Source organism: Moschus berezovskii, chromosome 6, assembly GCF_049115385.1.
Source record: "Moschus berezovskii isolate FMDL1 chromosome 6, NW_MosBer_1.0, whole genome shotgun sequence".
Lineage (NCBI taxonomy): Eukaryota > Metazoa > Chordata > Mammalia > Artiodactyla > Moschidae > Moschus > Moschus berezovskii.
In genome coordinates, this window is record NC_142465.1 from 76,657,492 (window position 1) to 76,678,836 (window position 21,345).

Sequence of the window (21,345 nt, forward strand, 5' to 3'; positions counted from 1 at the left end):
TGAATAATGAAAGTTCTTCTAAAGGCCTGAGAGGTTCGTACCTTTCACGTGCACAGAAACCATCCATTTAAAGCCCTGTCCCCATGACTCAGTCACTGCCCAAAGAAAACATGACCAGCTCTACAATAGCTGGTCTTTGCACTTCCACAGTCCTCTGTAGCCCCTGGATTCTGAACAGTTGGAAATTTAAGGTCATGGGGCCTTGAGGACCATTCTGAAGAAGGCGACCCATGTTTAAATCCTGGTTGAAGACTCTTGTCTTCTTGGTTGAGCCACTGCTGATTGAGGGATGTTAGCTGAGGCAGCTGGCTTTCCTTTGGAGCCTTAAAGGATCAGGTTTTCTATTTGGGATTCCCAGACTCAAAACAAACAAAACCCCCCAAAACCAAACAAGAGTGACCTTGAGGATAAGGAGCCAACCAATCCTACCTCCAGGTCCTGTCAAGTACAATGTCCCCATTGGGTTTCCCCAAATAGCTGGTTCAATCATTGGCGTGCCTTCCTTTTGGAAACATGGTTAAACTGTGGCGAAGAAGAAAGTTTTCTCTGATAAAGAGACATTTTTGCTTTTATTTCCTGGGATGGATAACTCCCAGCACCCTGCCTTCCCTTTAAAAAAAAAAGAAAAAGGAAAAAAAGCAATGAGAACATCCCAAAGACTTGGCTGTGTGGCTTTGCGGAAGGATAACCCCTTTGATCCCTCTCACCCTCCGTGTCCCATTCTTGGAGAGACTGCGCAGATGGGTGATTTCCCCTGCTCTGGGAATGACAGATCATGGGCCAGAGCGGGGCTGGCTGGATCCTTGTCCCAGATCTCCATAATGAGGGCAGCTTAGTTGGGCCAAAGAGACAAATAAAAACAAACCAAAAAACAATGATGCTCAATTTGAGTTTGAAGGCTGGGCCCCAAACAGCAAGTGGCATTCCCTTTGCAGAACGTCTGTTGCTCGTGCTAGGCTTCCTGGTGCTAGCTGTTGTTCTCGGCCGTGAGATATTTGAGGGCAGCAAAGCCGTAGCGGCGGGACATGTCCTGCTGAAACTCTTCCTTCAGCGTTTTGAGACAGATGCGGTATTGCTTGTTGGACCGGAACTTGGTGATGTCGAAGCTGGGGGCGTGAGGCATGTGGATCATGTACGCATTGGGCAGCACGATGAATTCATACTCCTGGAAGCAGACAAGAGCAGACTGAGACCTGCAGAGTCCCCCAGCGATGTATAGTGAACACCCAAGCGAACAGCTACTTGACTAAACAAAGAAATGAAGTCGTGTATGACCAGTACCAGGGCAGCACCATGGACAGCATCACCATGTGGATGAGGGCAGTTAGTTCAAGGTTGTCTCCATGACCCTGGGTACATTACCTGGCTTCTCTGAGCTGTAGTTTCCTCATCTATAAAGTGAAAGTAATTCTACTACCTTGAGACTACTACCACAGTCACACCTATAGTATACAGTCTATAACTGAACTACGAAGGCAGAATTGAGGAGCTCAAAAAGAAACTTACTGGGCCCACAAATCCCCCTAAATTTACTACCTGGTCCTTCGGAGAAAAGCTTTGCAGACCTCTGGTTTAACCTGTTAGAATTCTGTAGGAGATTTCTTTTGAGGCAGGTGCTCAATAAGTATTAGCTGAATGAATGAAAGGGTTTCGTGATTAAACACAGCCTGAAAATCACTCCTTTAGTTATAGGGTAGAACAGCTGCACCTTATCTGCATGTTTTGTGTCATTTATATGGAATTCCTAGAATGCTTTGTGTCAGTTATATGACTCACAGGCTGAGTGATGAATGGTCCTTATGTACTCATCTTCATCACTCGGTTGAATGAAGATGAGGGGGTGAAGTGGTTTGTTCCAGGACACTCAGATGTGCTGGGGACCCAACTCTTACCCAAGGGAGGAGAAAGAAAAATGGATTATGAATCAACAGATCTGAGAACAAGTTGTCACATTCTTACTCTAGGACCGTGAACACATCTTATTCCTTCTTGAGTCCCTGCCTTATCTCCAAGGCCCTTTCAGCTCTGAGGTCCAGGCCTCCCCTCCCCACCCCTGCCCCCACAGTACTGGGGCCATAACATTCTACTCTTCTCACCTGGGCATCTAATTCCATGATGTGAGCCACCTTGTTCCAGCCAAAGCCCACAAACCTCCGGTCGTACTCAGGGCAGTCCCGTCTCACAACAACATACGGCTCGAAATCGGCTTCCCACTCAACCCGGTAAGGCGTGGTGGCAGTCCGCCACTTGGCGAAGTTTGTGGGTGCGTGGCCTTTCGTCCAGACATGGTACCTGGGACACATGGAGAAAAGTCATTGGTGGAGGGGAAGGAAGCAGAGGTTTCCAAATGCTGGTCTGGAGAATGAAGAGGTATATGCTGATATAGTCTCTGTTGTGAATTGAATTTTTGCCCCATTCCTCCCCTTCCCCTCCGACCCGGCCCTGGCAAAAGCTATGTTCAAGTCTTGACCCTAGTATCCGTGAATGCCACCTATTCGGAGAGAAGATCTTTGCAGATGTAATCAAGTTAAGAGGAGGTCATAGTGGATTGTTGTGGTCTCTAATCCAAAGTCCTTATAAAAGAAGGAAATTTTGGGCACAGAGATATGCAGGAAGAACACCATGTGAAGATGTGGGCAAGCCAAGGGATGCCAAGGATAGATGGCCACCACCAGAAGCTAGAAAGAGTCAAGAAAGAAATCTGCCCTTGAGCCTTTGGAGGAAGCAAGGAACTACCAACAACACCTCGAGTTTGGACTTGTGGTTTGCAGAATGGTGAGGATAAGTTTCTGTCATTTTAAGCCACCCAGTTTGTAGTACTCTGCTATAGCAACAAAAGTGAAAGTTGCTCCGTCGTGTCCAACTCTCTGCAACCCCATGGACTATACATTCCATGAAATTCTCCAGGCCAGGATACTGGAGTGGGTAGCTGTTCCCTTCTCTAGCGGATCTTCCCGACCCAGGAATCGAATCAGGGTCTCCTGTATTGCAGGTGGATTCTTTACCAGTTGAGCTACCAGGGAAGCCCGACAGCAACAGAGACAGCCTCTTACATATTTTTTTAGCATTAGAGTGGTTGAGCAGCTTGACCAAGACCAAGTAATTAATGTTGAAATATATTTTCCCTGAATTCCTAGTTTGTTTGTTTGTTTTTTCTGCCCTTGTGCTCATGTGCTTAGTCATGTCTGACTCTTTGAGATCCCATGGACGTAGTCTGCCAGGCTCCCCTGTCCTTGGGATTTTCCAGGCAGGAATGGTGGAGTGGGTTGCTATTTCCTTCTCCAGCAAATCTTCCTGACACAGGATCAAATCTGTGTCACCAGCGTCTCCTGCATTGCACACAGGTTCTTTACTGCTGTGCCACTGGGGAAGCCCCTTGGTTTGGCCAAAAAGTGTGTTCAGGGCTTTCCATAACATCTTAAGGAAAACCCTGAATGAACTTTTTGGCCAATCCAAAACATCCTTCATTAATGAAGAGGCTGTCGCTATGAAAAGGTACATGACTTTCTGGATTGCTGTCTGTCATTTACATGGAACCGCAGGTTAGCCTGTAATAGGAAGTGGAAGGCAGAAATCTGGGATGACTTTTGGTGACCCTTCCCTAGTATAATGACCTTCCTCTTGAGGCAGGACCTATGAGCATGGTATCACTCCTGCAATTATGTTACATTATATGGCAAAAAGGATTTTTGTAGATGCAATTATGGTTACTAATCAGTTGACTGAGACTTCTGGGGTGGGCCTGACCTAATCATATGAACCTTTAGATCCGGGTTTGGAAGAGAGCAAAAAGCCATGTGTGAGCTGCCTATGGGGGTCATGTGGCAAAAAGCCTGTGGGTAAATGGTGACCTCAGTCCTCCAATCACAAGGAAAGGAATCCTGTCAGCAACCAGTGCGCCTGGAGGACAACCGCACACTAGGGAAAACTGCAGCCTCACCCACACTGATTTCAGCCAAATGAGAACCATAAGCAGAGAATCCAGTCATTCCATGCTTGGACCTCTGACCCTCAGAAAATGACTGTAAGATAATAAATTTGTATTGTTTGAGCTTCTAAACTTGTGGTAACTTGTTATATAGCAATAGAAATGAATATTACTATGGGTGGCACTAGTGGTAAAGAACCCACCTGCCAATGCAGGACACATAAGAGATGCAGGTTCAATCCCTAGGTCGGGAAGATCCCCTGGAAGAGGAAATGGCACCACACTCCAGTATTCTTGCCTAGAGAATCCCATGGACAGAGGAGCCTGGAAGCCTATGGTCCATAAGGTCACAAAGAGTTGGACGTGACTTAGCAACTGAACAACAACAAAGCTCTAGTAAGCACTTAACTCTAAACTGGTTATATTGTACTACCTTGTGGCTCAGAGGTTAAGGTATCTGCCCACAATGTGGGAGACCCGGGTTCGATCCCTGGGTCGGGAAGATCCCCTGGAGAAGGAAATGGAAATACTCCAGTACTCTTGCCTGGAGAATCCCATGGATAGAGGAGCCTGGTGGGCTACAGTCCACGGGGTCGCAAAGAGTCGGACACGACTGAGCGACTTCACTCACTCACTCAACCATAATTGTAATTTCTCATAATATACCCAATATCAAGTTACAAATAGCAATAGGTAGAACAGGGATTCATACCTAGGCAGCCTGGTTCAAGGGACAGGACCTCTAATCAAGTTAAGGTTTAAGTTAACTATGCTAAATTACCTCTTTTCATATGTCACCGTCACCACACTTTCTGGCCTGTATCTAGAATAAAGTAGTCAATGGGGGCTATACACTAAGTTGAATGAATGAAAGAGAAATCTAAAAACCTGAGAGGTACCTAAGACAGAAGCCAGTTAGTGGGGCAGGAATATGTCTCTGGATGCTAAAAGAGATGGGGACTGAGAGCCAGTGAAGCAGCAGATGGGGCCCAAGAAAAAGAAAATTCTAGAAAGAAAAGCTTCAGAAAATGCCCCAAGAAACCTACTGTCACATCAGTAGACAGTGGTCTCCAGAACTTGCTTTCTGAGACCACCAACATTAGCCTCCCCCCCTGCCAAAAAAAAAAAAAAAAAAAGAAAACAATGATGAGAGATATTTCCTGGGTCCACCTTGTGGGATGCTGCTTAGAAGAAATTCAGGGCACTCTGCGTTGAGCAGAGGTTCTCCAGCTGGCGTGTGTATCAGAATCCCCTGGAAGACTACTTAACAGTCAGATTGCTGCATTCCACTCCCAGAGTTTCTGATCCAGTAGGGCTGGGGTGGGGCTTGAGACTTGGTGCTTCTAAGTTCCCAGAGGGTGCTGATGCTATTGGTCCAGGGACCATGCTCAGAACTGCTGTTCTGGAGAATGGGTAGACCTGAGCATGATTTATTAGTTCAGGTGCTGTTGGGAGTAGATTTCAACTGCTAGGAGGCTTAAGAGTTCATCATTTGGAGGGAAGGTGACAAAGCAGTTTCTCAGAGGGAAGGTCTGTAATTCAGCAATTGGCATGATGGCTTGCAAGCTCTTGGCCAGAGCAGCAATCACGGACACAGCAGGCCAATCCCCAGCTCTCCCAGCTCTCAGGCCCTTGGACTTGGCCTTGAAATGAGTTCTTAAATAACCTGGGGATTTGGAAGGAAGGGTGCTTTGGAGACTTGCCAGGTGATCAGCCTTTGGGAAGGTCACCTGGAGTAGGAAATGGCAACACACTTCTGTACTCTTGCCTGAAAAATCCCATGGACAGAGGAACCTGGAGGACTTCAGCCCATGGGGTCTCAAGAGTCAGGCACCACCGAGTGACTGAGCACACACAGACGTTAGGCTACGGAGTCCAGAGTCTCCACTTCTGCCTGCATTTTCAGACGCTGGTAAGTAAATTCAGGACCTGACCTGTGGTCTGATGGTATTTTGGTTAAGAGCCTAGGCTCTGTGGCTAGCCTGGATTCAGGCTAGCCTGGGCTGAATCCAGGCTCTGTCATGTACTGGCTGTGTGGCTTGGGCTAGTTATGTAGCCTCTCAGAGCCTCAAGTTTCTTTATCTGTAAAATGGGGACCGCATATCTGCCTCATGGATTTGTCGTGAGGATTAAATGAGCTGATCCCACTGCCTAGCTCATGGTTTGTTGTTCCGTTGCTAAGTTGTGTCCGACTCTTTTTGACCCCATAGACTGCAGCACACCAGGCTTCCCTGTCCTTCACCCCACTCCTCAATTCCTTTATCTGTATGAGAGATGAGAAGGGAGCTCCTCTGAATTGTTGCATGAATAACCTATCTCATAAAGTTATCGTCACAAAATAATGTTTGCTTGAGAAAACCTTCTAGAAACTTAACAGTGGTATAAAAAACTAAGTTATTAGTAGGATCTTTTAAGCAAAATTCAGATTGCACAGAAATGTATGTTTTTGGGGGACTTCCCAGGTAGTGCTGGTGGTAAAGAACCCACCTGCCAATGTAGGAGACATAAGAGGAGTGGGTTTGATCCCTGGGTTAGGAAGATCCCCTGGAGGAGGGCATGGCAAACTACTCCAGTATTTTTTTTTCCACTCCAGTATTTTTTCCTGGAGAATTCCCAAGGACAGAGGAGCCTGGCAGGCTACAGTCCATATGGTCACAAAGAGTCGGACACGATTGAAGTGACTGAGCACGCATGTTTTTTTTTTTTTTTAAGTTCAAAGGAAGCGTTTATACTGTTTAAAAGGGAGGCCTCTCTTTAAAATGGGAGCAAAAGGCGGGCACGGCTCTCTCTTACAATCAGGAGACTAAGCAGGATTCCTACTCACCCAGGGGGGCTCCCCTTAATGCTGCAGTCTGTCCCTGGGGACAGAAGCCATCTGCATCTGTGCCACTGTGCAGACTCCGTGGCCCTTTGGACAGGGGGATGGGTAGCTCCTCTGCTATGTTTCTGCAGGACTGAGGGGTCTAGGAAGTCAGGGAAATGAGGGATTTGTTCGAAACTGTCACTTGGGCAACAGGACAGCCAGCTGCCACACTGCTGCATCCAATCTTGGAGTCACCTGGATGCCTGCTGAAGCTACTACTGCTGCCCATCCCAGGCCTGAGGACCTCAGAGAACAGACTGCTCACAAGAAAATGAGAGATGGCCACCATGGCCCTAATGTGATGAAACCCACTGATCCAAAGAGTGAATGGATGAGCAAACCAAAAGGAGAAGTCAGAGTCAGCAGACAGGGCAGAATATCAACTGATCAAAGTGGAAAAGAAAGGAGCTGACCGCCCCACCAGCCTTCCTGCCCTTTCCGTCTGGGCACACAGGGCGAACTCGCTCTCTCACATTGGTAAGTTGTGTCCGACTCTTTCATGACCCTATGGACTGTAGCCTGCCAGGCTCCTCTGTCCATGGGATTTCCCAGGCAAGAATACTGGCATGGGTTACCATTTCCTCCTCCAGGGCATCTTCCCAGCCAGGGATCAAACCCACGTCTCAGGCATTGGCAGGTGATTCTTACCATTGAGCCACCAGGGAAGCCCGACAGGTCAATCACACAAAAAGCACACGGCACATGGGAAGAGAAAGAATTATTCCAAGCACACAGTTTGGGGCCAGCGGTGCTTCTTTGGCCTTAAAATGGTCTAATGCCAATGGCAGCCGTCTGGGCCAGCAGCGCCTCTGGCTTCTGGTCTCTCAGGAGCGAGAAGGACTTTGGGCTTCCCCTCTCCCAGGGGGTGGCAGTGACGGCCACTCACCTGAACGTGAAGAGGGTCCCCATATCTAGCATTGAGAGCAGCTCTGCCTTCGACTTGGGGAAGGAGAGCCGGTAGCGCAGTGTCTCAAACGCGGGGACGATCATGGCCTTCTTGGTGTTGGCAAGGTCCAGCTGGATGACAGACTTCCTGGAGAGAGGGCAGGCAGAGAGACAGGGCCCCTGTAATGCCAGGTAGAGGCTGCCCCCATGCGAGGGCGTGGAGGTGGCTGGCACAAGGAGGGGTCGGAGAGAAAGCCAGGGGCAGCCTCTCAGTTTAAACATAAGGGAATCTGAGACCTGGGGGAGGCCTGGAAGCTTGTCCAGCAGCACTCAGGAGCCTAGCTGTCTCTGGGCCAGAAGGTGGAGTCTTTCTGGAAAGGGAGCGGAGGGGCTGCACGTTTGCAGTGTGTAACCCTGTCAGAGTCAAGTGCAAAAGCCAAGAGACCAGGATTCACAAGATGTGGAGACCAGCCTGCTTGCTGGGTCCCCTGGGTTGGCCACACACCTGATGCATCACTGGCCACAAGGAGAGCTGGACGTAACGCTGATGAGATGATCGCCAACCTGGGTATCTGTGGTCCCATCTCTGGGACTCTTCAATTCTTGGACTCCTTCAGATGCTAAGCCTTCAAACTCGCCTGACACACCCCACAGAGTCAGCACCCAACATGCCAGCGCTCTGGACCCCGCCATCCTCTCACTCACTCCTGCCTTCTGCACCTCCGAGAACCAGCTCCTGTCTTCTGGATTTGTCTGCCTGGGGCCACCTCTGAGGCCATCATTTGAAAGAGAGAAAGGTCATGGCGCATGAGGCTGGTAATGAACCACAGATAAGTTCTTCACTTTAGGTGTCTTGCCATATTTTACAAGTGATTTGGTTTCTAATGACCTCAGGTTCCTCCTTAAAATGGGGCAATAATATTTCCCTGCTGAGCTGCTGTGGAAACTGGACAATGTACCAGAACTACTAGTACTGCCAGGCATACCAGGCACATGGCAAACAGTCCCTATTATACTGCTGCTGCTGCTAAGTCACATCAGTCATGTCCGACTCTGTGTGACCCCACAGATGGCAGCCCACCAGGCTCCGCCATCCCTGGGATTCTCCAGGCAAGAACACTGGAGTGGGTTGCCATTTCCTTCTCCAATGTGTGAAAGTGAAAAGTGAAAGTGAAGTCACTCAGTCTTGTCCAACTAGTAGTGACCCCATGGACTGTAGCCAACCAGGCTCCTCTGTCCATGGGATTTTCCAGGCAGGAGTACTGGAGTGGCTTGCCATTGCCTTCTCCGCTGCAGTGCTGTCCTATTCCCAGGCATTTCTTTGGCCATGGCTATGATACTTCATGCTGGCTTCCTGCTCAGATTACTGACCCTCGGGTCTCAGGTCAGCCTGAGATGCTTGTTATCTCTGAGACAGAGAAAGAATTCTCCCTTGGAGTAACACGAGGTATTTTGCAAAACTGCTGTAAGCAGTCCTCCAGCACGATACAACTGCTTCTTACTTAAAGTAACTTTACTCAATAGAACTCTGAGCCTGTGTGTGCAGGCCAGGTCAGTTGGCAAGGAGCAGTAACTTGTGCAAAGAAGTAACTTGTGAGCCCAGGCCAGTGTGGGACACGAACAGAGAAGCAATCCAAAAAAGAAGAGCAGCAAGGTTTGGTAGCCACAAATGAGGGGGAATCTGGACCAGGTCGAGATAAGGAGGGGTTTCTCAGAACCACTCTTGGGGAAGGGGTCTCACCAGCTCCCTATGCAAGAGGGTGGTTGAAATGGACTAGAAGCTGACATGAGAATTCTTCAAGTATCATTTGCAGTTCACTCTATATGCTTCAATTAAGTATATACCAAATGATATATAACCCTCATATCACTATTTCAAGACAGATTTATAAAGGATGAGACCAAGATAGAATCTGGGTGAGCTACCCTTGGCTAGTTGGAGGATCAGAGGTCTGAGTCAGCCTGTTCTGGCCTGCATTCCTCTTGTCTTTCTCCATGCAATGCCTTTATACAAACACCTAAGATCATGGCATCTGGTCCCATCACTTCATGGGAAATAGATGGAAAAACAGTGGAAACAGGGTCAGACTTTTTTTGGGCTCCAAAATCACTGCAGATGCTGATTGCAGCCATGAAATTAAAAGACGCTTACTCCTTGGAAGGAAAGTTATGACCAACCTTGATGGTATATTAAAAAGCAGAGACATTACTTTGCCAACCAAGGTCCGTCTAGTCAAGGCTATGGTTTTTCCCGTGGTCATGTATGGATGTGAGAGTTGGATTGTGAAGAAAGCTGAGTGCCGAAGAATTGATGCTTTTGAACTGTGGTGTTGAAGAAGACTCTTGAGAGTCCCTTGTACTGCAAGGAGATCTAACCAGTCCATTCTAAAGGAGGTCAATCCTGGGTGTTCATTGGAAGGACTGATGCTAAAGCTGAAACTGCAATACTTTGGCCACTTCATGCGACGAGTTGACTCACTGGAAAAGACTCTGATGCTGGGAAAGGTTGGGGGCGGGAGGAGAAGGGGATGACAGAGAATGAGATGGCTGGATGGCATCACCGACTCTATGGACATGAGTTTGAGTGAACTCCGGGCGCTGGTGATGGACAGGGAAGCCTGGCGTGCTGTGATTCATGGGGTCGCGGAGAGTCGGACACGACTGAGCGACTGAACTGAAGGTTTGTGGCCAGACATTCTCTTTCATATCAGCCTTACGCTGGACATTGGCAGACCGGTGGCTTGTGACCTTTCCTCCAGGAAAGGTACATTGTTGTTGTTGAATTGCTAAGTTGTGTCTGACTCTTTGTGACCCTATAGACTGCAGCACACCAGGCTCCTCTGTCCATGGGATTTCCCAGGCAAGAATACTGGAGTGGGTTGCCATTTCCTTCTCCAGGGGATCTTCCCTACCTAGGAATCGAATGCTCATCTCCTGCTTGGCAGATGGATTCTTTACCACTGAGCAACCTGGGAAACCCAGGAAAGGCATGCATCTTGTTTATTGACGTGGGTGTTAGGCATGGGATATATGGGTCTAAAGAATATCCTTGGATCAAAATGGCAAAGCCCCTGGAGGGAGGGAAGATATCCCAGCACTGATGGGTGGTCGCTATTTCTTCAACAGTCACCATGCATTTACTATGTGCCAGGCACTCTGCTTGGAAATACAGACCACCACCTCCAAAGTCTCTTCCTGCCTGATGCTGACATTCTCATATAAAATGTTTCAGGATACTAAAAGCCCAAGGGCAAGGATTGCTAAACTAGGACTCAAGATTGCATTTGCAGCTAATTATGTGAAGATATGATTGCTGTGGAAATGGAGTGGGAGGCTGGGAGGGCTGAACGACAAAGGGAATGGCGAAGTGTACACACATACACAACAATTACAGAGATCTATGAATGTGGGTATCTCTATATGAACCTCAAATTGCTGTTACAATCAAGGTTATTATATAAACCACTTCTTTAAAAATATTTTTAAAAAATTTTATTTATTTGACTGTGCCGGGTCTTAGTTGAGGCATGCAGGATCTTTGATCTTTGTTGCTGAAAGTGAGATCTAGTTCCCTGACCAGGGATCGAACCTGGATTCCCAGCACTGGGAGCATGGAGCTTTAGCCACTGGGCCACCAGGGAAGTCTCTAGAAGCCACTTCTTGGAATAGAAGATAATTCCTCTTCTCATGGTCCCTGTACACAGGGGAAGCCCTGAGCTGTGCTGCCCTACGTGAAGCCCTGACCAGGTGTCCAGGGGCAGACACTAAGGCTGAGTAAATCAGCTTCTCATGCTTGGAAATCTGAACAGATGCAGAGGCTGGAGACCACAGAGCTGACTTGTGCTAACACCAGGCAGCACTCCAGAGGTTTCTGAACTTCTGCTGCACAGGGGCCCAGAGCTGCCACGGGTTACTTATGGTCTCAAGTACTAGTTTTCTGACTCTTACTTTGATTCCATAAGATAAACCACTCAGCAATTATGCTCCCCCTTTGATTTCTTTTCATTTTAATTAAGCGTCCAGCATTGGTTTCTGTTGCCTGCAACCAACCAACCAATACACTGCAAGGTCCAGAGTAAGCAGACCCAGTCAGCAGCATGCCGCCCAAAACTGAGTCCTAAGAAACCTTATTTCCCTCTGCATAGAAAGCATGAGATTCTGGAGTGCTTTCTGTAAATTCCATTTAATCTCACTGAAACACAAAGTGCCACGGAGACGGATTTGTCACCAGATAGGTTCGTTTCAACCTCAGTTCAAGGAGGCTTTGATATCGATGTCCTGAATGGTTCTTATTAAGAAGTTGTTTCAGCAACAAAGTGGTTTCAGAGCACTGACTCTGAGAACATCTGTTCCCTGAGCTGGTAAAGGCAGTCTGGGCTTTCCTGCACTAGTGTGTCCAGCCAGCACCTCCCACCTTGGCTGGCCTGCTGACCACCTGGAGTGGCATGGTCTACGGCCACTTTTACTAGAAAGTGAGTCCAGGAGGGGACAGAATGTCTCCAGTGCAGGTTCTTCCAGGAGCAGAGGAAAGATGGTGAAGTGGGAAGGCTGGCCCAGGGGCCAAGAGACCTGCGTCCTGGAGCCAGCTCTGACAGGCTGAATGGCTCTGGAGCCTGTCATTCATCTCTCTGAGATTAGTTAATCTAGAGTATTCAAACTGAAGATTTTTAAAAAATATTTTTACTTATTTGGCTTCACTGGTCTTAGCTGTGGCACACACAGGCTCTCTGATTTTCTTGTGGCATGTGGAATCTTTAGTTGCAGCATGTGGGATTTAGTTCCAGCATGTGGGATTTAGTTCCAGCATGTGGGATTTAGTTCCCTGACCGGGGATTGAACCCGGACCTCCTGCACTGGGAGCATGGAGTCCTAGCCACTGGATCACCAAGGGAAGCCCCTCAACTGAAGATTTTGGAAGGCAGTCTGGTACAGTAGTAACTAGGCACCTTGGTTTCTGGCCCTGACTCCATCACTCCTCTTGGGCAAGTCACTTGGACCCTTCTGAGTCTCAGGGTTCATGCATATGTAAAACATTCTGATGAGAAATGGTACACGTTGCATACAGGAATGCTTGGTGCAGTGCTTGGTACGTAGTAGGCACTGACTACTTGATGGTGGCCGCTCCTCATGGTTTGTTTATGTGTCAATTAGGCTGGGCTGTGGTGCCCAGCTGGTTGGTCAAATAATCCTCCAGAAGTTGCTGTGAAGGTATCTCATGGATGTGATTAACATTTAGGATCAAGTGAAAATCCTTACCCTTGATAGTGTGGGTGGAACTCGTCCAATCAGTTGAAGGCCTTAAGAGCAAAAATTGAGCTTTACTGGGAAAGAAGGAATTTTACCCCAAAATTGTAACACAGGAATCCTGCCTGTGTTTCCAGCCTACTGGTCTGCTGTATGAATTTCATACTTGCCACCATCACAGTTCCTTAAAGTCACTATCCAGCCATCTAATCATTCCTATGGTTCTGTTTCTCTGAAAAATCCTGACTGGCCCACTTGCCCTTGTCCACGACCCCTCTGAAAATATTCACAAGCCTACTAGAATGTTTCGGGCATGTCGCTACTGCTAAGTCGCTTCAGTCGTGTCCGACTCTGTGCGACCCCATAGACGGCAGCCCACCAGAACTCTTAAAAGGCACCTTAGTTATCTACAGCAGTAATTCAGAATCTTGCTGGTATAACAGAGCGCTGGTAAACACGGTGACTTGGAAGCAGCCAGCACCAGGTTCAGGTCTTGCCTGTCACCCTCCTGTGACCTTGGGGACCTTAAGGTCACAGCCTTCCCATCTGTAAAATGGACATGATGTTCTTATCAATTGGAACTGCTGTGAGGATGAAGTGAAACCATCGCTCTACAGACACTCTAGAATAACTGAGTAACAAATGAGCTAGTGTTCTCTTTTCAGGTTCAGCTTCCCGGTGGGTCTGGAGCAAGTGACACAGTGAGGGCAGAGGGCTCAGTAAAGGCCACCAACTGCTTAAACCAGGGTCATTTTCTGCCTGGCCAGCCTGCCTGTCTGTGGAAACAGGGTTGATTTCAGTCTCTAGCTAGCTTCCTGAGCCCTCTTTCACGTCACAAACGATTCAAGTATTCCCGACAGAGTCCATTCATCCCATCCAGCCTGGCCCAGCTGACCTGCTAGGAGACTATGAGCCAGCACTGTCTTCCAAGTCTGCTATCTCCCCACCTGTGCGTCTTTTCCCCTCAGCCTCTCGTGTTAGTTTACTCAAATATGCAAACTCTTCATAGACTGTTTTGCTCCCGCTTGCTAAAACTGGTGACTGGTGGGGATGGAGGTGGGTAGAGACTGTAGGCTTTCATGGGGCTCAGCATTAATTCAAATAATAGCATGAAAGGGTAGACTTTCTACTGTAGGTAGATGGGCTTCCTGGTGCTTAAAATGACCAAACTCCAAGACTGATCCTGCTAGTTGACTGTGTATACCCCACTCCCCACACACACCCACACCGCTTCTCTTTATAACCCCATCTTCCGTCCTAGAGGCAGGCCTCTGTCATCAGAAGAACAGCCCAGGTTTCTGACACGAGGAGATGATGGGAAAGAGTCTCAGAGAAATCAGAAACAGGGATACATTGTGCATTCTAATGCAGTAAAGATGAGGGCTCTGAGGCTGGGGGCTTAGGTTTGCATCCCAGCTGATTACTTAACCTCTTTATCCTTCGGTTTCTGTCTGTAAGATGGGGATGGTGATCCCAATGTTGATCTCAGAGGGTGCTGGTGAGGACTGAATGGGTTGCTATGCATCGAGTGCTCAGCCTGTGCCTGGCAGATGACAAGCTGCGGTGTGCACTGCTCATCAGCATGGGCACCCGCCCCCCTTTTTATGCTGGCCTGCCCACAGCCTGGCACCCACCCTGGATCTTCCCATTTTGCTGTCATTGGTTCATTTCCTGGCTCGTTGCACCCTGTACCAGGCGCTGCTGAAACACCTGGGCTAAACCGGTAAACAGAACAGGCAGACATCCCTGCCCTCATGGAGTTGCCATTTTGTGGTCGGGGGACAGATGAGAAGAACAAAGAGAGAACAGCATGGTACGCTGGAAAGTGAGAACTGCTGAGAGAGAACGGGGCTGGGTGAGGGATGTTAGGAATGCCAGAGGTGGGGAATGGGTTGTGATCTTAAATAAGGGGGTCCAGGCAGGCCTCACAGAGAAGGGGATATTTAAACAAGTGGCTGGAGTAGTCTGAGGGAGCACGCTGCGTGGTGATCTGGGGTGAGACTTTCTGGGGTAAGGAAGCAGCCAGTGCAAAGGCCCACCTGACAAAAACACAGTAAGGAGCAGACAGAGTGCTTAGAAAGGGGACTGGAGAAGCTCCTGCAGATTATACAGGGTTTACAGATCACTGAAGGGTGTGGTGGGCAAATGAACCCCCTCCCCCTGGAGCCATCCACCTTCTAATCCCAGGAACCTGCAGATATGTGTCCTTCCAGGGCAAAAGCGATGCTGCAAATGTGATTAAGGATGCTGAGATAGGAAGGTTATCCTGGGTCATTCAGGTGGGTTCACTGTAACAGTGAGGATCCTTGTAAGAGGGAGGTAAGAGAAGGAAATGGCAACCCACTCCAGTATTCTTGCCTGAAGAATCCCATGGACAGACGAGCCTCGCAGGCTACAGTCCATGGGGTCACAAAGAGTCAGACACAACTGAGCAACTAACATACACACATACACACACACACACGAGAGTCAGAGAAGGAGGCGGGATGATGGAAGCAGAGGCTGAAGTGATGCGGACACAAGTCAAAGAATGTGGGTAGGCCTCCAGGGAGCAAGAAAACAGCTTTCCCTCTAGGGCCCCCAGAGAGTGTGCAGCCCTGCAGACACCCTGACCCTTCTTAGCATCCTTGCAGCAGCCACAGGAAACTAAGACAAAGGTCTTGGGTTTTACTCAGTGAGATCAGCCACTGGGGAACTCTGAGCTGAGGGGTCAGAGGATCAGTTTGCTGTATTAAAAAAATCATTCTGCTGCTGAGAGGTGACTGGAGTGTCTCCCAGGAGATCAATCACAAAGCCCTTGACATAATATAGGTGCTGCCACATAGGATGGCCAGATATTCTGATGTTTCAAGAGGAGCCAACTAAAGTGATCTTCAACACATGTGAGGGCTGGGTGTCTCTCAGGGGATGCCAATTGGAAGAGAGACTCAGTAGTGAGAAAAAGAGCATCATCTCCTACATCAGATGATGCAGATTATATCTCAACACCACTAATTGTGTAATCACAGGCAATTTTCTTAATTCTGGGCTTTTGTTTCCTTATCTTGATAATAATAAATACTGCACAGGCTCGGTTATTAAGAAAGCTAAGATAATATATTCATTAGTGAATATTTATGAAGCCAGGCAGAGATAGAGAGTCCAGAGCTGAGCGAACTGATGATGATCTCTATCGTGACAGAGTCCGAGGGAGTGAAGAACACAGAAGTGTAGGGTCTCTGGTGTGGAGTTTCCCATCACTGAGCTGGGCTCTTTTTTTTTCCCTGGAGAGACAAAGTATCACTATATTAAAGATTATTAGGTACTTTTGAACTGTATTGCTGGAGAAGACTCTTGAGAGTCCCTTGGACTGCAAGGAGATCCAACCAGTCCATTCCAGAGGAGATCAATCCTGGGTGTTCATTGGAAGGACTGATGTTAAAACTGAAACTCCAATACTTTGGCCACCTCATGCGACGAGTTGACTCACTGGAAAAGACTCTGATCCTGGGAGGGATTGGGGGCGGGAGGAGATGGGGACAACAGAGAATGAGATGGCTGGATGGCATCACCGACTCGATGGACATGAGTTTGAGTGAACTCCGGGAGTTGGTGATGGACAGGGAGGCCTGGCGTGCTGTGATTCATGGGGTCGCGGAGAGTCGGACGCGACTGAGCAACTGAACTGAACTGAAGGGAGAGGGAGTGGGGAGTTACTGTTTGGTTACAGAGTTTCAGTTCTGAAGGTACAAATAGTTCTTGAGATGGATAATGGGAATGGTTGCAAAACATTGAGACTGAATGCCACCAAAGTCTACACCTAAAAGATGTACAGATGGGTTAGGATAACGCGTTGTTAAAAAGTGTAATTTTATTGCAGTATAGTCGTTTTTTAATGTTAGTTTCAGGTGCATAGCAAAGTGATTCAATTACACATAATGATCATTATTTTTTCATCATTTTTCTCACATAGAGTATCATGGAATATTGAGTAGATTCCTGTGCATTGCACAGGAAAACATGGTCATTGTTGGTTCAGTTCAGTCGCTCAGTCGTGTCCGACTCTCCACGACCCCATGAATCACAGCACGCCAGGCCTCCCTGTCCATCACCAACTCCCGGAGTTCACCCAAACTCATGTCCATCGAGTTGGTGATGCCATCCAGCCATCTCATTCTCTGTTGTCCCCTTCTCCTCCCGCCCCCAATCCTTCCCAGCATCAGTCTTTTCCAGTGAGTCAACTCTTCGCAAGAGGTGGCCAAAGTATTGGAGTTTCAGCCTTAGCATCATTCCTTCCAATGAACACCCAGGATTGATCTCCTTTAGAATGGACTGGTTGGATCTCCTTGGTTATCTATTATTAATAATACACAGCAGTGTGTATGTCTGTGTGTTCATTCCAAGTTCCTGATTTATCCCTCCACACCACCTTTCCCCTTTGGTAATCACAGGTTTGTTTTCAGATAATTTTAAGTCTATTTCTGTTCTGTAAGTAAGTTCATTTGTATCTCTTTTTGAAAAAATTAGATTCCACATATGACTGATAACATTTATCTGTCTTGACTGACTTCACTTAGTATGATAATCTCTAGGTCCATCCATGTTGCTGCAAATGGCATTACTGCATTCATTTTTAGAGTTGAGTAATATTCCAAAGTATATATGTACCACATCTTAATCCATTCATCTGCTATTGTGAATAGTGCTTCAGTGAACAATGGGGTGCACATATCTTTTTGAGTTATTGTTTTCTCAAGATATATGTCCCAGAGTGGGATTCCTGGATGATACGGTCATTCTATTTTTAGATTTTAAAGGAATCTCTATACTCTTCTCTATAGTGGTTGTAACAATTTACCTTCCCACCAACAGTGTAGGAGGGTTCCCTTTTCTCCATACCCTCTCCAGCATTTATTGTTTGTAGACTTTCTGCTGATGGCTGTTTTGGGTTTGAGGTGATACCTGATAGGAGTTTATTTCTCCAGTAATTAGTGAAGTTGAGTATCTTTTAATGTACCTGTTGGCCATCTGTATGTCTTTTTTTTTTTTTTTTCCTCTGTATGTCTTCTTTGGAGAAATGTCTGTTTAGTTCTTTTCATTTTTCAATTGGCTTTTTTTTTTTTTGACACAGAGCTGCATAAGCCATTTGTTTATTTTGGAGATTAATCCTTTGTAGGTTGCTTTGTTTGCAAATATTGTCTGCCATTCTGTGGGTTGTCTTTTGGTTTTGTTTATGGTTTCCTTTGCTGTGCAGAAACTTTTAAGTTTAATTAGGTCCCATTTGTTTATTTTCATTTTCATTTTTGTTACTCTAGAAAGTGGATTAAAAAAAATACTGCTTCAATTTATGTCAAAGTGTGTTCTGCCTGTGTTTCATAGTGTCTGGCCTTACATTTAGGTCTTTGATTCATTTTGAGTTTATTTTTGTGTATGGTGTTAGAGAATGTTCTAATTTCATTCTTTTACAGGAGGCTGTCCAGTTTTCCCTGCATCACTTATTGAAGAGACTATCTCTTCTTCATTGTATATTCTTGCCTCCTTTGTTGTAGATTAATTGACCATAAGTATGTGAATTTATTTCTGGGCTTTCTATCCTTTCCTTGATCTATATTTCTGTTTTGGGGTCAATACCATACTGTCTTGATTACTGTAGCTTCGTTGTATAGCCTGAATCTGGGAATCTGATTCCTCTAGCTTCATTTGTTTCTGTAAGGACTGCTTTGGTTATTTGGGGTCTTTTGTGTTTCCACATAAATTTTAAGATTTTTTTGTTCTAATTCCGTGAAAAATGCCATTGGTTAAGCTGTGTTCTAAGAAGCAGGAATTAGCTAGTCAGGAGGAGGAGGCGGTTCAAGGTATCTGCAAAGTTTAGTTTGAGTGAACTCTGGGAGTTGGTGATGGACAGGGAGGCCTGGTGTGCTGTGATTCATGGGGTCGCAAAGAGTCGGACACGACTGAGCGACTGAACTGAACTGAACTGAAAAGGACTCAGGCGAACTGAATTTCTTATAATGCGCCTGGTATATTATAGGTGGTAAATACACAGTAATCAGAATTACCTGTATTTCTTCAATGTATTCAGTATCAAGCCCCATGCCAGCCACTTTATATAGACATTACTCCTTAAATCACTGCAACCTGTGACATATGTACCAGTGTTCCGAGTTTACCAAAGAGGTCATTCGGTCTCGGAGAGGTTAAGCGATTTGCCTTAAAGCACAGCTAATGGTTACCACCATCATTAACAAAAGATGAAGACGCTGAAATCAATACTGTATGAATCTAGGCTTCACCAGTGTAGAAATAACCTGGAAAGATCAACCACCACAGGATCTATATGGACCAGGTCTGTTAATGCGGTGACTTGGCAGCTAGAGCAATGAGCCTCGTGGGAGTTCACGGATCAAGGCAGCTGGTGGAAGAGGTTAGGAAAGGGATGGCGGGAAATGGCAGGAGGCTGGAGACTGCATGCTGATGCCCCTTACATGGTACCCCCGGGGGATCCCACCTTGTAGCAGCTAACTGAGCAGAGGCCAGGATGCAGGCAGCATTTGGAGATGCAGAGAAATACACTGACCTCCTGGCTTACGGAGCTTTCTACGCTGGTGATTTTTCTTTTCTTTACCATCCACGAGTTTCTCTAACTACTACAGCCTGCCTTTGACTCCCCTCACTGTCAAATCCAACGGACTTCGCTATTCTCATTTTTCTTTCCTTTCCTTTGCACTTGGTGCTGAAGACCAATCCCTCTGCCCTTAGCTTAGGAATGCCATTTCCCACTCTCACTGGTTTGTGCATGAGCCCTCTTGATGCTGTCTTCTGGACATCTCTTGCTGCCCCTACTCCTTGGGCAGGGGTGAAAACCCTCACTTTTCGGTCATGAGGGCTTCCACTCTGTTAACAGAAGTGGCTTGGCTGATTTCCTTGTGTTGGTGCAATGAATGGCTGAGGCCGATACTGAGAAGTGACAAACTGCTGGGAACCATGGGGCTGAAGGTACGGGGGCTGCTGTCAGGCTGCCAGGAGAGAACAAGACCTCAGCTCTCAGAGCTTGGATACCCACAGCATCAAATGTCAGAGAGACTACTTTTTAATCAAACCTGAGTTGGAAGGAATCTAAGCGATGCGCATACAAGTTTCCAGGACTCACTCACAGGAAAGTTATAGTAAAAGGAACAGGAGGAGGGAAAGAAGTTTGTGCTGGAGTGTGCCTCCGCTTCTAAAACCAGAACAGCATCACTCCTTCTCTGAAGGCTTTGTGAGCAGCCAATTAGAGGAACTTGCTTCCATGTACCTCCCCTGACCACGTCTGTTGGTCTTGATGTGTCCCCCTTGATGGGGAGCTACATCTTCTATGGGACTGGTTCATTCTGGACTTTTAAAAAAAATTTCATATTGCAGTATAGTTGATTTACAGTGTTGTTAGTTTCAGGTGTATGGCAGAGTGGTTCCATTATACAAATATCCATTCTTTTCCAGAGTCTTTTCCTATATAGATTATTATAGAATACTGAGTTCCCTGTGCTGTACAGTAGGTCCTTATGGATTATATTATTTTCCTGCCAATGCAGAAGATTCTGGTTTGATCCCTGGGTTGGGAAGATCCCTTGGAGAAGGAAATGGCAACCCACTCCAGTATTCTTGCCTGGGAAATTCTATGTACAAAGGAGCAATGTGGGCTTTAGTCCATGAGGTCACAAAAAGAGCTGGACACAATTTAGCAACTAAACAACAAGCGTGTGTATGTTAATTCTAAACTCTAATTTATCCCTCCCCTTCCTACCTTTGGTAATCATGTTTGTTTTTGAAGTCTGAGTCTATTTGTATATTGTAAATAAGTTCATTTGTAGCATTTTTAGTTTTCAGATATAAGTGATATCATATGACATTTGTCTTTGTCTGTACTTCGCTTAGTATGATAATCTCTAGGTCTATCCATGTTGCTGCAAATGGTATTTCATTCTTTTTAATGGCTGAGTAGTATTCCACTGTATATTTGTACCACATCATTATCCATTCCTCTGTTGATGGATATTAGGTTGCTTCCATGTCTTGGATATTGTAAATAGTGCCAAAATGAACACTGGGGTGCATGTACCTTCTCAAATTATGGTTTTCTCTGGATATATGCCCAGGACTGGGATTGACGGATCATATGAAAATTCCATTTCTAGTTTTTTAAGGAACCCCCATACTGTCCTCCGTAATGGTTGTGCCAACTTATATTCCTACCAACAATGTAAGAGGGTTCCCATTTCTATCATTTCCAGCATTTATTGTTTGTAGACTTTTTGATGATGGCCATTTTGACTGGTGTTAGGTAACACCTCATTGTAGTTTTGACTCATCTTTCTAATAATTAACAATGTTGAGCATCACCCTGGACTCTCTTGCTCACTGGGGACAGTGGGTGGTGGCAGCGTTAATAACACACAGGATTGCCTGT

General features: G+C 46.6%; 1 protein-coding gene across 6 annotated transcripts in view; it reads right to left on the reverse strand.

Moving 5' to 3' along the window:
• Positions 1-550: 550 nt before the first annotated feature.
• LARGE1 (LARGE xylosyl- and glucuronyltransferase 1) overlaps positions 551-21,345 on the reverse strand; it is a 612,983-nt gene continuing 592,188 nt past the window's right edge. For all 6 annotated transcript variants that reach the window (XM_055396700.2, XM_088837172.1, XM_055396699.2 and 3 more), the window contains 3 exons: positions 7,678-7,824; positions 2,097-2,292; positions 551-1,165 (listed from right to left, as the gene is read on the reverse strand). In XM_055396700.2, the coding sequence (XP_055252675.1) occupies positions 968-1,165; positions 2,097-2,292; positions 7,678-7,824 (541 nt within the window). In that variant the 3' untranslated portion in view covers positions 551-967. The remainder of the gene's footprint in view (positions 1,166-2,096; positions 2,293-7,677; positions 7,825-21,345) is intronic.